General features: G+C 38.6%; 3 protein-coding genes across 3 annotated transcripts in view; all 3 read left to right on the forward strand.

Moving 5' to 3' along the window:
* The window catches only part of mxd4 (MAX dimerization protein 4), a 38368-nt gene extending 34996 nt beyond the window's left edge, over window positions 1–3372 (forward strand). Inside the window, exon 6 of the mRNA XM_056265129.1 lies at window positions 2860–3372. Within this exon, the coding sequence (XP_056121104.1) occupies window positions 2860–3017 (158 nt within the window). The 3' untranslated portion in view covers window positions 3018–3372. The remainder of the gene's footprint in view (window positions 1–2859) is intronic.
* Window positions 3373–7649: 4277 nt separating this feature from the next.
* Window positions 7650–10712, forward strand: ndufb6 (NADH:ubiquinone oxidoreductase subunit B). The gene is made up of 4 exons (XM_056265130.1): window positions 7650–7928; window positions 8084–8174; window positions 10263–10309; window positions 10545–10712. The coding sequence occupies exons 1-4, from the start codon at window positions 7749–7751 to the stop codon at window positions 10614–10616; spliced, it is 390 nt and encodes a 129-aa protein (XP_056121105.1). The 5' UTR covers window positions 7650–7748; the 3' UTR covers window positions 10617–10712.
* Window positions 10713–12229: 1517 nt separating this feature from the next.
* On the forward strand, window positions 12230–15048 carry toporsa (topoisomerase I binding, arginine/serine-rich a). Its single transcript, XM_056265124.1, has one exon. The coding sequence runs from the start codon at window positions 12260–12262 to the stop codon at window positions 14951–14953; it is 2694 nt and encodes an 897-aa protein (XP_056121099.1). The 5' UTR covers window positions 12230–12259; the 3' UTR covers window positions 14954–15048.
* Window positions 15049–15085: the final 37 nt, after the last annotated feature.

Here is a 15085-nt window from a genome sequence, read left to right on the forward strand (position 1 = left end):
GGTGTGAGAATAAACCGAATAAACACGAAACGCACGTGATCGTTGTCATGCGGTGAATCCGGCCAATCGTGGAACAGCTGTGTCGTCATCAGAGCTCGTGCAGCCCCGAGCAGCCGCTCTTCAGAAGCTGCGCTGGCTGAGTTCTCCGGCTACTCTCGAATCGCTCTCGCGGTACTTTGATGGCATACGTCACAGTCACGTGGCGTCGGCGCTGTATCAAGTCGGACAAAATTTCTAACCGGCATGCACTGCTTCAAGTCTGCCGCCGATCGGTCTGCGCAGAGCTGCATGAAGTCGAACAAGCCTATAGACTCGGTGTGTAAACGATCTCTGCACTGCTGTATCCGCACCGCAACTGGAACGGATCGACGGACTGCATCCGCGTGCAGTGTGAAAGCTCTAACCTGTTATGGGTACGGAAAAAAATACGCACTGCAAACGGAGTATGTGTGAAACGGGCGTTAAGCTTTATGCCACTTCTATCGTGAGAACGACTACTGCAGTTTACAACACAGCAGGTAGACGGAATCTTGTACACTGCGTTCTTCCCTCCATGCAATCAAGTCTGGCGCCTTCTGTTTGTGCCGCGGATCCCCAAAATGCTTTGCGTTCACCACTGGTAATACGTCACTGGTGACGTCACATTAGCAATCTCTATTCGCTCCTTAGTGGTCCGCTCAGCTGCTGCAAAGCGTGTCAAAATCGAAATTGCTGATTAGATGTAGAGGAACTTATCTAGTGTTAAATGAGTGTTACGTTAACTCTCTCACGAGAATGCAGCGTAAAGTGAGTGACGTCAGTGAGTGTGTTGTCAAGCAAGGAGAGCGAGCGGTAGCAATAGGCTTGTTTGAGATGAGCAAAATCTGCGCAGAACCGATCACCGGTGATCAGCGCGAGATGCATGCCGGTTAGAAATGTGTCCGAGTGCGGTCCGCCTTGCTCTGATGTCATGCCGACGTATGTCAAAAAACTCTCGCGACTGCAAGGCGCACGTGTCGGATTCTGCAGTCGCGCGCAGTTGCTCTCCACCGACTGCGCTGATCAAAAGCATGATGGGAAACGACTTGCTGACGGCACAGCTTAATGCTCATTGGTTTAAACAACCGTGATGTATTGTTCTCTTTTAAAATGTTTGATTTTAAAACTCTGACATCATGTTTTATGTGTATAAATTATGTGTGGATATTCCCAAACTCTCTGACAGTGCGATCTATGTGATGTAATTTTTTTTTTTTAATAAAAACACGTCTGTATTAAAGAAAAAATTATTGATAAACACGTAGGCCTATTTAAAATGGAATTAAATAAGTACTTTGGGTGTCTTGTTCATTATATTTTCATATAAAAGCAACAAAACTTAAATTACATCCACTTTATTAGCAACACCATGCACGAGCGTGAATCCCGTGAATCCCGCGATATCCACCTTTGATCTCACAGATGTCTGATCCACTGCGAGAAGCGAGATCTGTCCGGCTTGCCTGCGCTTTTTTCACTCCTCCCCTCACTGCAGCCGCCTACTCTCGCATACATTTCAGGCGAGGCAAGGCGCATCTCAAACAAGCCTAGTGTCTGTGAGGGAAAAAATAGATCACGGCCGGTCTTGGACCCCGAAACAGGAAAAGTGTAACATCTTATATCAATTTTTTATAACCTATTTAGTCAGAAACAATGTCATTCATTTGATGAATGCTCAAGTCCGATTTTATATATTCTCGAGTCCGAGTCCAAGTAACGTTATAGTCATCAGTCCGCGAGTCCGAGTCGAGTCACGAGTCCAGAGCATGGAGTCTCGAGTCGGACTCGAGTCCAGAGAATAAGGACTCGAGTCCGAGTCCAGGACTCGAGTACTCCATCACTGCTTTATAGTAAAGGAATATTGCAGCTGCCAGTCTCTGCTTTAACCGAGGAGTTTAAGTGTGCCAAGGTCAGACTGGAAATGACCTTAGTAGAGTCACGCGACAAATGTGTAAGGGAGGCAGCCCCTGTGTTAAAAACTGGTAGAAAGTGGTCAGCAAAGAAATCTGTAGTAGAGGCAAAGGCTGACCTTCAAATTGGGGATATCGTGGGACAGGTACAGCATGGAAGAGGGGGTTTTGGGCTCAGTTTAGCTCCTCCTAAATGGCACAAGGCAGGCCCAGCTCAAAGGAGGAAGCTGGTAGTCAACAAGGTGTGAAAGCAGGAGGAGAGGATGAGGTGGGAGAGTGTGGAACAACGCAAGATGGGCTGGCAAGACCTTTGGTCAATGGAAGAGAGTAGGATCAGTTTCCTTATTAGGTCAACATATGATGTTCTCCCATCACCGCAGAACCTAAACCTCTGGGTAGGAGAGGATCCCTCTTGTCCTTTGTGTTCATCACCTGCCACATTAAGATGTATTGGTATATAAAGACAGTTTAAACAAATTTGGGGGAAAGTTTTTAAAAAAAAACCTGCCTACCCTGCCTTTAACAGTTAATTAAGCAAATGAGCAGAAATTGGACTGCATTCAGCTGTAGTTTGTGTGCTTGTAAGTGCTGTTGATTACCACAGATAGTAATTTAAACTCTTCACACTTTAATGTGTATAAACAAACAGAAAGAGGGTTTACAGTAAATACATGTATTGTAGAACACCAGTAGGTGAGCAGGCAGCACTGCAAATAATAATAACAATAATGTTAAGCACACTATTTCACAAGTATAACCATAACCCTTTTACACAAGTCAGCATTATTGTCTGTGGCAAGCTTCAGAATTTTATATTTGCCATCCAAAGACATTAGGTTTAATACAACACAGAATATTCCTTTATTCTTGGGATCTTTGATTCATGTGTATAAATCACTGTTGATGAGATTTTATTTCTATGTTTTCACAGATGTGGACATTGACATAGAGGGAATGGAGTTCACGCCAGGTGAGAATGATAGTGTGGACAGTGTTAGCGATGGTGAGGACCACTACAGCCTGCAGAGCAGCTCCAGCGATGGAGGCCACCATTCACATTCCCACAGATTACAGGCTCACATCTGCTAGGCCGTGTCAGACCGCTACAGTGTGTCACCTCCAACATACCCATCAGCCACTCCCAGCTGGCAGGAAACACCTGGCTGACTTCCACTCATCAGAAAACTCTCTTCCCTCTCAACCCTTGCAACACTTTATACACTTTATATCAGACCCAACCCCACAAATACACACAAACAAGCAATATGTGGTTTTAGTAAGAACATGTGGTGTGGTAATGCAGTTTTAACTTGTCTGTTCTGCTGCGGTGTGAAACTGGCTCTGTTCCAAAACTTAGTAACTGCCTTGCTGCCTAGTTCTGTCATCTAAGGCAGTATAGACTCCTTAATAGATTAATGGAAAGGCAGCAAAAAGCTAAAATTCCAGGGCACTTCAACAAGAAATGTATTAATATTTATTTAGTACTATCAAGTAACCTTTTGATAAGGAGACCTCAGAACTCTAAAACCTGAATAAAAATAAATAAAAAAAAATTAATACTAAGGCTATTTTCAGACTGCAGGCAAAAGTGGCCCAAATGCGATTTTTCTGTTAATAAGTCATTAAATATGATATGTTTTTTTTTTTTTTTTCATAACAGTGTGAACAGCTCAAACATAGAATTTGATCTTTTCGATTCTGATTTGGGCCAATTCCAATAGCCTATGATTCTAAATCAGACACAGGTCTGATGTTTTGCAAAGCGACCTCAGTTTAAACAGTCATATCGGAATTCATGCAACTTTTAAGTCACTTAGAGTCTAGATCAACATTTATCACAATTCAGCGCTGATGGGAGTCAATCCAAATATTTGACATACCGTTAATTCTTTGGTCACTCCGTGAATATGGTATACTGCAGTGAAGTTAGTCAGTGGAGGGATGGTGAGCTGTTATTCTCATGTATTACGGTAACAGCTCTATACAAGCAAAACTTTAGGAAAAATTGTATGAGAAAAACATCTCCTCGTCTGTGTCCTCTTTATTGGCTGTGCACAGTGTGAAACTGGCTCCGTTCCAAAACTTAGTAACTGCCTTGGTGCCTAGTTCTGTCATCTAAGGCAGTATAGACTCCTTAATAGATTAATGGAAAGGGAGCAAAAGGCTAAAACTCCAGGGCACTTCTAGGAATCAATGGATTCTCTTTCAGATTAAAAAAATTGACCATGAAGTTCATTAATTGCTTACTTTTTTGTGAAAGAAGAATGACTATTAATATCTAATGGTTGACTACTCATAGAGCAAAGAAATGGGGCTTTCCAAATGCATCACTACAACGGTCTGTTGTTGATAGTAGTAAATTAACAGTAGTAAAATGTAGTAGTAAATTTTGTGGCATTAAACTTGGAAAGCTACAGCTTTTTAATTCAGTAAAATTATTCTGGACCAAGTCTGAAAGACTTGAGAAGATGAGTAGGTTTTTTTTTTTACCTGTTTTTTGTTTAGTGTGTGTGTGTGTGTGTGTGTGTGTGTGGGGCCAGCAATCAAACTGACAAGTCAAAACTGCATGACTGTACATGTGAAGGTGTAGAGATGGGGAAAACACTTGTTGAGGTGTTGGTACTATCAGAATATAATTATATTGATGCTTTTAGTCCCATGTCTTTCCCTGTAACTTACTTGCAATATTTGTTAAGCCTTTATTCTTCAGCAGTATATATGCAGTGCAGTGTGCAATATTCAGTATATAAAAGAAAGTTCTTTGTGCTAGGAATTCCAACTCTTCAGACAGTCTCTGTCTTTAAAGCAGGTTAGACCAAAATAAATTAAAAAAAGAAATAAATTACTTTTGAAAAAAAGAAGCCAAAAACATACTGGTGATTTGAGGTGTAGTTTATATTTTCTGTAGTAGATTTTGTATTATATTTTCCTAAATAGTCCTTGATTAAAAGAAAAATAGAGGTATATATATATATATAAATATTTATAAATGACAGAACATGGGGCCAGGATAATGTTTGTAAGAACTCTGGCATTTGTTCCTTATCTCCAACCGTCATGCTGTGCCTTGACTGGTCGTATCCCTTTTCCTCCCCTCATCTCCTTGACACATCCCTCCAGCCCTGCTCGGATCACTACCTGCCAGCCACCCCGCAGCTTCCATCCTCAGAATAGACTCTTCTTTGGCCTTTGGCACAAGGTGACGAGAAACATTGGTTAGTCACCTCTGACATCCATCTTTTAATTCCCCGAAAATGTGCTTTCCATTCTGCCATGCAACATCATCCACATCAGCGACACTGGTCATGACCTCTTTTGGCAGCTCGTCTCACCCCATTGAAAAGCGTTATCTAATCAACTCTGCCCTTGAGGCTCTTTTCATTTCATTTTTTCAAGTTTGATAATAGCTGTCTTTTATTGTCCTTTATGCCTAATATGTGTTTTGTATTTCAAACAATGAAGTGGAAAACCTTGGGAGAAGAGCATTGGAATCAATCATTATTGGCAGCTCGAGTCCTCCCCACCCTCTCCCAATGGTAGTTCCTGTTTTAGTGTTAAAGTCTGCATAAGGTGATGGTAGTATTTGATCCTTTGCCCATAAAAGCAAAGATACAGCAATATGATCATTTTGTTTGTAAAGGGGTGGAAACTGGGTGTATTTGGTAAGCAGCACTGTTTCAATACTATGGTGCATATTGTGACCAACTCATTGAGTCTTCTTTTTTTAAATTGTTATTATTTTATCTCTCCATTCTCTACAAACACTTAAAGGAGGGAGCATGTTTTTATTTTATTCTTTTATTTTTTATCTTTTTGTAAAGCTATTTTTTTTTGTCATTGAAGAGTTTACATTTATGTCATGGATATGCCTGACTGTTGTAGCAAAACTATGCTTTTTCAATGTGTTCCAATATGTTGATCAAGTGAATTGTAAAAAGGAAAAAGCAAACTCTTGCACAGAACCTCCCATCAACATGATTTGATCTAGAGTTCAGAGAATTGTACACGAGATTTTTTTTTCCAAATCTTTAAGAGATTGTAGCTTTCATTGGCATTATCTAAGAATCACATGTCACATGGCAAATATGTGAAATCAAGCTAAAGTCAGCTTCCAGTGTGGTGAAAGAAATACTTGTGACAGAGACAGGGCTATTCAGCGGCTTCAGGGTTTATGAAAGCTTTAAAACACAAAAAAAAAAAAAAAGAGTGTAGGCCTATGTCAGCAGACGGGTACACATAATTATGTGAAAAGAGCCAGGTGTCCAAGGATCTTAGATGTGTGTTCTATAAAATAAAATAAAAAATTGATGGCATGTTGTGATGATACTTTGCGTTTGTTGGGCCTTGCAGATTGAGCTTTCTGCTGAGCATGTTTGATTGAGCTTACTTAAAGTCTGTGCGGCAGGAAAGCTAGATGGCATGGAGACAGGAGACTGGGAGTCAAGGCTACTTAAAGAACAGACCAGAATGACCAAGAAGAAAATATATAACTATGTATAATTCCTTTTACCTTTGTTATACACATAAAAGCACTAGAAGAAAGAAAGAACTTCAATGAAAAAGATTCCTGCCATATAGATTCTATAGACTTATTTTTCTAACACCTCCCAATTTTGGGAGGCATCAGGTGTAATATCAGATTTATATCTTTATATGACTGTAGGTTTGTGACCCATATTTGCTGCCCACTTTTTCTCTGCTTTTATTTGTGTTCATGAAGCAGTTTGTTGACAGGTTGACAGGCATGAGTGGTGTAGCTGGCAGAACGCTTGCGTTTTAGCATGAGGAAAACTTGCGGAAAGATTGCGAAGGGAGGGTTCTGTGCTAGAGACCTGTGAACAGATTTCCTTTTAGAAAACAAATAATATGCATTCAGATGTTGTATAATATTGTAAAGGTGTCTTTTTCTCTCCGTGTGTGTGTGTGTGTGTCTGAGTACGTACACATATTTACCTGGTGCTGGCTATGTTTGAGCCCACACTCTAAAGGTATTATGTATTCTTGTATTGTAATATAAATAATTAAAATGTTTTATACATAGTGGGTCTACGGTCATTATTTGCAATTTGCAACAGCCATTGTGAAAATATAGGTTTGGAGTGATCATTCAGTTTAGCCCTCATGTTCTCAACACATGGACGATGTATCAACAAAACAAAATATATCCTTATGCAGTGTAGTTTCTGAAAGGCAGCAGATAGAGAAAAAATATAGACAAATTGGGCACTGGGAAAAAATGTTCAAAAATTTTAACCGAATATTTGTAATTTATATGTCAGCAAAGATGCTTTTTGCACCCAGATAATGTAGTTCTACCAGTAGAGCAAGCCGTGTTAGGCTCTTTTAGGAAATTTAATCCTCAACTAGAACTACGTTATCTGGGTGCAAAAAGCATAGCAATATCCAGCAATAATAAAAAAAAATTATCTGGGTGTAAAATTTCATTGATTCAATGATCTTTTGGTTAATGCATTAACATTGATTCAATGTAGATTCAATGTTGGTCTGCTATCTGGGGGCCATGCTACCATAGACAGTAAAAGAAAGGGCATGCTACCCAACAAAACATTGATTGACCTATTGTCCTGTCGCAGGCTGTGAAAAGGCAGTTCTTTGGGTAACGCACGACCTCGTGTGGTTATTGGTTTATTTTGCTTATCATCGTCACAGTGGTTATTTTACTCCAGATCAATAGGTGTCGCAGTGTAAAAGCCCGATGTTTATGCCGAGTGTTCTTGAGTTCGCTTTGCACTCTGGGAGGTTTGTCCTCTTTAGATGTCATTGTACATTCTACTATTTGTAAAGTAATAGAAAATCAGTATGACTGGATCCACAGCGGATGAAAAGCTCCGCTTTGAGCAGTTAACAAAGCTTCGGCGGCAATGGCTTAAAGATCAGGAACTCAGTCCTCGAGAGCCTGTCACTGCACCCAAAACACCCGGCCGCATCGAGCGATTCTGGGGTGGATTTCTGGAGCCCAAGACACTCTGGAGACTTTACGTGAGTTTATGCCTTATATGATTTATTTATCCAGAGAGTGAAAATGTATGTTGTGTATAAGTAACATGCATTCAAGTTTAACTGAGCATTTTAACGGCAGGATATTATTATAACATGCAATTTTGTCTTATCTTCTTTTTATGCGGACGAACCAGACATTTAAAGCCTATAATGCCAGTGTTTTTGCCATCACGCGGATTCTGATCCCGGCGTGGGTCGTGCATTACTATATGAAGTACCATGTCGCTGTAAGTGCATGTTTATTATGGTCACACTGATTTCTTTGAACATAATTAATTACTTAATTGTGTGTGTGTGTGTGTGTGTGTGTGTGTGTGTGTGTGTGTGTGTGTGTGTGTGTTCGTAAGGATGTACATTATTCGATGAGAAGTAGGAGTAAAAAATAGGAGTATAACACTTATGTCACGTTTTGACTCGATACACTCACAAGTCAAAATAGAGTTGAAGTAACTTACTTGTTTTTATTTATTATTTTTAACACTTTACAATAAGGTCTCATTTGTTAACAGTATATTTACTTCTAAGACATGATATGATAAACAGTTAACAAAAAGTATGGTTTATTAAAATGTTAAATTTGGTATTTCATCAGGCTTGGACTTGAATAGGCTTCAACTTGCGCTTATCCATGTACAGTGCAACGATGACACCAGAATAGTAATATTGATAAAAATTATGCTTGACACGCATGCTGTCACTCTGTCCCCGACTTCAAACATTTAAAGTCTTAAATTATGTATTTTATTAAATAATGTATTGTATATTTAATTTTTTCATCATAATTAATAAACGTGGAAGTTCAGATGTGCAGGGTGTTTCCAGAGTTTGATCATTCATTGCAGGCCCCCAAAAAAATTCAATTTCTTCCCCAGAAATATATATTTTTTTTTTCAAAAACAGCACCAAAACATTCCTATTTATTTATTTGTTTTCTTTACTCTTAGAATGTAGAAAGCATTATTGTGTGCTGCATATCATTTCATTAGTTCAATTTTACATTTTAATTTACTGTAAAGGTCTTTGCTAAAATTGTCTAGGTGACCTTTTCTAGCTATCAAAACTGATAACTGTTTTGAGTGTGACATTGACCAACCATATTGGAACTCTTTTGCCATGGCAATTTTAAACAATTTCTAACAACATTAATTTAATATATGCGTGTATATATTTTATTTGACACCTGACTATACCTAATTAATTTCTATTAAAATTCACATAGTTCAACCAAATTCTGTCATCATTTAATTACTCACCCTCATAATCCTGTATGAATTTCTCTCTTTTGCTGAACACAAAATAATATATTTTGAAGAATTTTAGTAACCAAACAGTTGATGGGCCCCATTGACATCTATTTCACAGTATGGAAAAAAAAAAATACTATGGAAGTCAATGGGGTCCCATCAACTCAAACATATTCTTCAAAATATCTTCTTTTGTGTTGAGCAGAAGAAAGAAAATCATGCAGGTTGATGTATGATTTTAACTGCTGTTTTGTTTTGATTGTATTTGTTCAACTCGGGTTTTGCCATGAAGTTGCTGACGTGGTATTAAAAAGCTATACTACTTCTACTACTTCTACACAAATACCAGATAATATAGAATGCAAAAAATATAGAATGCAAAAAAACTGGAAGCTCCATCCGTAATCAAACACACCTGAAAATTCTAACCACAGTTTTCAGTTACTTAAAAATTGCAGGCAGGTGTCTGTTTGATTAAGGATGGAGCTAAACTCTGCAGGACATAATTGCCCATCCCTAAACTTAATACTTCAACAAATCAAACTGGTATGAAACATAACATACTGAAAGAAGTATCTAGAACATTCACTTAAAAATAGAACATGCTAGGTAATGTTATCGATCAAATCAATGAATTTTCAGACATCTCTATTTACTGTAACCTACCTCATCAGTGATGTATCAGAAAATTAGTTTGACAATCTGGCTTTATCATATTTGATACTAAATTAAATCTGTCTAAACTTTAATGTTGGGCAATCTATACATATTGTTGCTATCCACGAAACATTTGTTTGTATTGTGATATATATCCTGACACGTTATATTGTTGTAGTACCACTAATAAATATGAATGCAGTATTGCTTTCAATTCAGTGTAATGGTTATATCTATTAAAAAGCTAATTACGTTTTATTTTGGTGAACAAAAACTATACAACAACTGAGGGACTGAAATATTACCATAGATAAAATGACAGATAAAATAACACTTAATATCTTTGTGTTTTGGTTGATCATTATCATGTTAAAATTTAAAACTCAAATAGAATGATATTTCTTGTTTCCACAGAAAAAGCCATATGGAATTGTTGAGCTAAAACCCAGACTGTTTCCTGTAAGTATATTTGGTCGAAGCAGTATTATCACACTAGTGATAATTTATATTTACGTTTTATTATTTATTCAGTTAGCAGCCTCTTTTATCCAAAGCGACTTATAATTGAAAGCAAAAAGGAATATAGTAAAGTAATCAGTAAGGTGTTTTGTAAATTAACATTCAAATAATTATTCATATTGATGTTTCTAAATGTCCTCATACACATCTTTCTTTGTGTATGTATGTTTTTCAGGGAGACACCATTTTGGAAACAGGAGAAGTGGTCCCAAATCTTCCTGAAGCAGAGAGTCACGGTCATCATTAAAGATGCCAGTTTATATTCAGTATAAACATCCTGTCTGCACTGGTTGTAAAATTAACATGTTTGAGTGTATACTATGTCAATAAAATGTATTATACAGATTCTGTGTGCTTTCCTGTGCTTTCAAGTGACAGTAACACCCATTTGGGTAGATTACTCCTGAATATAAATATGCTGGTACTGATTACAAATTACATAAATATTTTGATAATTAAAATGAAGGTTATTTAATCTGATTCATTACAAATATATAATTGTTGTGACAACTTGCAAAATTGTACTATTTTGATGAAAACAATGAACAGTCAAGAGGAACATTCTTTAACAACACAAGGAGTCTTAGACATTTGTTATTGCATGATATTTTTTAGGGAGAAACACAAATAAAACAGATTTTCCTAAATAGTAGTGAAAAATTTAAGTTCTTTTTATCAATTAGGATATACTACACTCTGTCGTTGTTATTTAGTCAACAATTCTCTAGTGTTTTTGTGAGTGTTTTAGTATTTTGAAATTATGAAATTAAAAACATTACTCTGGACGTTATTCTTGTGCTTGGGTGATGTGCTTTTATTTTGAAGTGAAAAACAGGAAGTTCTAAAAGTGACTGCATTTCACTTCCGAGATGGTCTTGTTTTTTTACGTCATTATCAACATTGCTTATGTAGCCCTAGACCGACTGGGAGAAGTTGGGTCATTTTTGGTTCTTATTAAGCGCTTTTTATATCTACAGTAAAGGTTTAGCAATAAAAATCCGTCATATATCATGTATTTCAGACTTTTTGAATATCGTGTTGTGATCTTTGAACCGGCACTGGTTTGTTAGGCAGTAAGTAAGTTAACGTACATTATTTCCAGGTTACATGTTTACATTACATTCTGTAATGCATTATTACAATTATTAAACGGTACAAGTCATAATGCTCCTTTTTATGTTTCGGATACTTAAGTGAGATGCTTCCGGTGGAATCCAGAGGATCTAAGTACTCCGAAAGTTTCAACAAATACAAATACAAGGAAGAGTAAGTAAAACATAATTTGTAAGGGGATATATTAGTTTTACATTATTCGGTCCTACATAGATTTATTATAGAAATGTATTTATTGCGATTAACACAAAAGCTAGTATGACACCTTTTGTTATATGCTGCTCGGTATTTTGTAACGCAGCAAAATTCTAATATTTTGTTGTATCTATCAAAAAGTAGTTTTATATTACTAAGAAGAAAAACTTGTAATGTGAGTAAACACGATCACATAACTACTAATATATTAGTAGGCTATTTATTGGTATGTATGTAGTCATATTTACTCATAGAATATTTCGTAATAATTTGACGTACAAAAGTTTTCTAATATTAAGCAGTGAAGCTGTTTTGTTTTTAAAAAATCTGAGAAATAATAGAACAGTATGCTATACTACCTAAAATGGTTTTCTTTTAGGGAATTTCAGGACAGTATCACTTTGACATTTTTGGCTTTGTACTTAAAATATCTAGTGATTTTAATGAAAGTTTAAATTCATTATTTTTCTTTTCGTTTATAATGTTATTTAAACTTTCTAAACATGCACATTTAGTCAGATGTAGCGAATGCTGAGAACAGTACAAGTTGCCTAATAATTCAAATGTTTCTTCCATCAGATAATGGCATCACCACAAATGAAGGAGCACCCATCAGGTGTTGTGTTAAACACAATATCAAAAGCAGCATCTCCGGAATCAAAGTGCCCAATATGCCTGGATCACTTTAAAAACATATCATATCTTGATGTGTGCCTACATAAGTTTTGCTTCTGCTGCATTCATGAGTGGTCAAAGAACAAAGCAGAATGCCCCTTATGCAAGCAGCCATTTAATTCAATCTACCACACCATTAAATCTGAAGATAACTACAAGAGGTTTGACCTGCGACCAACTGAGAATGGCTCATTTGGCAACATGGCAGGGCAAAGATTCAGGTATCGCACCACACTTACAGGTGACCGCAGACCAGCACAGAGGAGAACATCTCCCCCACCTGACCATGGTGTCATATTTGAGGGCCTGAGAGGATCTCTTCCACAGCGGCACAGCAGAGATCTCCATAGCATGATAAGGAGGCTGGCAGTAAGGCAAAGAAGAGAGAGTGAGGGCAGGTCTGTACAAAGTCTTCATGAACAAGAAGTGATTAAATTCAGACGAGCCTTGTACAGAAGAGGTGTGCGAGTCCAAAGCGTGCAGGATGGTGGCCGTACCAGGGAGACCTCCGCAGAGTTCTTTAAAAGAAATCCTGCTTGTCTCCACAGGCTTGTACCTTGGTTGCGACGAGAGCTGACTGTTCTGTACGGTACCCATGGTTCCCTTGTCAATATAGTGCAGCACATCATCATGACTCTGATCACTCGACAAAACTTGGACGACCAGGCTGTTCTACATGAGCTTCGGCCCTTCTTGCTGTCCCACACTGAGCACTTCCTGCATGAGTTTCTCAGCTTTGCTCAATCCCCGTTCAACATGGAGGCATATGACCAGCGTGCTGTTTATGACTTGCCTCGGCCCTCCGGACAGAGTAGCAGTTCAGAAACATCTGTGATTGCCATCTCTGAGGATGAAAGTGATTCTTTAGTGTCAGGAGCCCAGGATTATGCCACTCCTAGGGTGACTTTAAGCCAAACCGCATGGGATGATGAGACCCCAGGGCCATCCTACTCTTCAGAGCTATCTCAGGTATTACCTTTCCATGTGAGGGACTCAGACTCTGATAGTAGTGTTGGGGAAGCAGTGGTGTCTGTTGCTGCAGTGCCACATCAGGACCGTCCAGGGAATACTGCCACTATTGCAGTGGAAGAAGAGGACTCCTCTGGCAGTGATGAAGACTGTGTTATTATCAGCTATGTTAAGCCAGTGGCAGAAAGGACACCAGAACTGGTCCAGCTTTCTTCTGACTCTGAACATTCTGATCAGAATGAAGAGCCGCAAGACCCTCAGGCACCCCAACATATTCGTTTTACTTCAGAGTCGGATTTGTCACCCACTGTAACTCAGAGACCCTCGAGGAGGCCAACAAGGTCCTCTCGCTCACCTGATGACACCTCTACACATCTTAGAAAAGAAGATAAATATGGTAAAAGGAATCATGAAAGGGAGTTGTCAGGATCTAGAGAAGGATCCTCACACAGCAACAGGACACACTCTTCCTCTTGTAGCAGGAATCACCCAGTGTCTAAAGAGAGCAAGCATAACCGGAACCAAGGAAAGGACACAAGTCGCCACACCTCTAGTTATTGGCATTCATATAGCCATTATAGTCAGCAAGGCAGTGACAGGAGTTGTTATACAGAGACATGCTCATCCTACACCAGCTACTACAGAAGTGTATATAATCGACCTCATTCTCTATCACACAGCAGAAGGCGAAGCATGGATCGTGAGGACAGAAGTAGCTCAAGGAGCACTTCTAGAATCAAGTCCGGCTCCTCCAGCGGTCAGGAAAGAAGACACTCAAGGAGCAATTCCAAAATCAACTCTTCAAATCGTCGGCACAGAAGTCATTATGAGAGCCATTCTAGAATCAACTCCTCCAACCGTCGGGACAAAAGTCGCTCAAGGAGCAGTTCTAGAATCAAGTCCAGTTCCTCCAACTGTCAGGACAGAAATCACTCAAGAAGCAATTCTCGAATCAACTCCTCCAACCGTCAGGAAAGAAGTCGCTCAAGGAGCAATTCTCGAATCAACTCCTCCAACCGTCAGGAAAGAAGTCGCTCAAGGAGCAATTCTCGAATCAACTCCTCCAACCATCAGGAAAGAAGTCGCTCAAGGAGCAATTCTAGAATCAACTCCAACTCCTCACATCAGATATCACTGCATGATGAATATGGCAGAAAAAGGAAGTACAAAACAAAGCATTATGAGGAACCCTCAAGGAAGAGTCCTAGTAATTTTTTCACAGATTCTGCTGAAGATGGTGCAAAAAAGAAAAACAAGAAGCATCACAAAAGGTGCAAGAGGAAAAGTGAGAGTCCAAGCGTAGATGACAAATCTGAGGGTCATAGTAGGAAACATCACAAGAAGAAGAAAAAGAAACATAAGAAGAGCAAGAGACATAATAGTGAGGGGAGGGTGGGAAAGCACAGCCCTGTTCTCATTACAATTAATAGTGACAGTGACAATGCTGACTCCAGTGAACCCTCAACCAGTAATATCTGCGGAGCTAGCTCCACTTTTACAACAGCAAACAGTTCTACAAAAACTGAAACTCAGCCGCTCAAGTCCAGTTTCCTAGACATGGAGCAACAGTCAACTGCTGGAACTGAATATAGTTCAGTGGGTGATGCTGGGAATCAACTCAAGACTGATTAACGCAAATGCCTTCGTGATTTTGTATGTTCAATTTAACTGTAATTGAACTACTCAATTTGTGGCGAATAAAGATTTTATTACTTCTTGTAATGCCCACATGTATTTTCAGTGTTGCAAACTCAATTTTTGTTT

This window comes from Rhinichthys klamathensis, unplaced genomic scaffold, assembly GCF_029890125.1.
Source record: "Rhinichthys klamathensis goyatoka isolate OS25496 unplaced genomic scaffold, OSU_Roscu_1.1 h1tg000229l_1, whole genome shotgun sequence".
Lineage (NCBI taxonomy): Eukaryota > Metazoa > Chordata > Actinopteri > Cypriniformes > Leuciscidae > Rhinichthys > Rhinichthys klamathensis.

Bases quoted from the DNA above. Each gene is read 5' to 3' on its own strand.
- ndufb6 (XM_056265130.1), top strand. From the start codon at position 7,749: ATGACTGGATCCACAGCGGATGAAAAGCTCCGCTTTGAGCAGTTAACA. The intron at 7,929-8,083 runs GTGAGTTTATGC...CGGACGAACCAG, and splicing joins AGACACTCTGGAGACTTTAC to ACATTTAAAGCCTATAATGC. The intron at 8,175-10,262 runs CTGTAAGTGCAT...TCTTGTTTCCAC, and splicing joins CTATATGAAGTACCATGTCG to AGAAAAAGCCATATGGAATT.
- toporsa (XM_056265124.1), top strand. From the start codon at position 12,260: ATGGCATCACCACAAATGAAGGAGCACCCATCAGGTGTTGTGTTAAAC.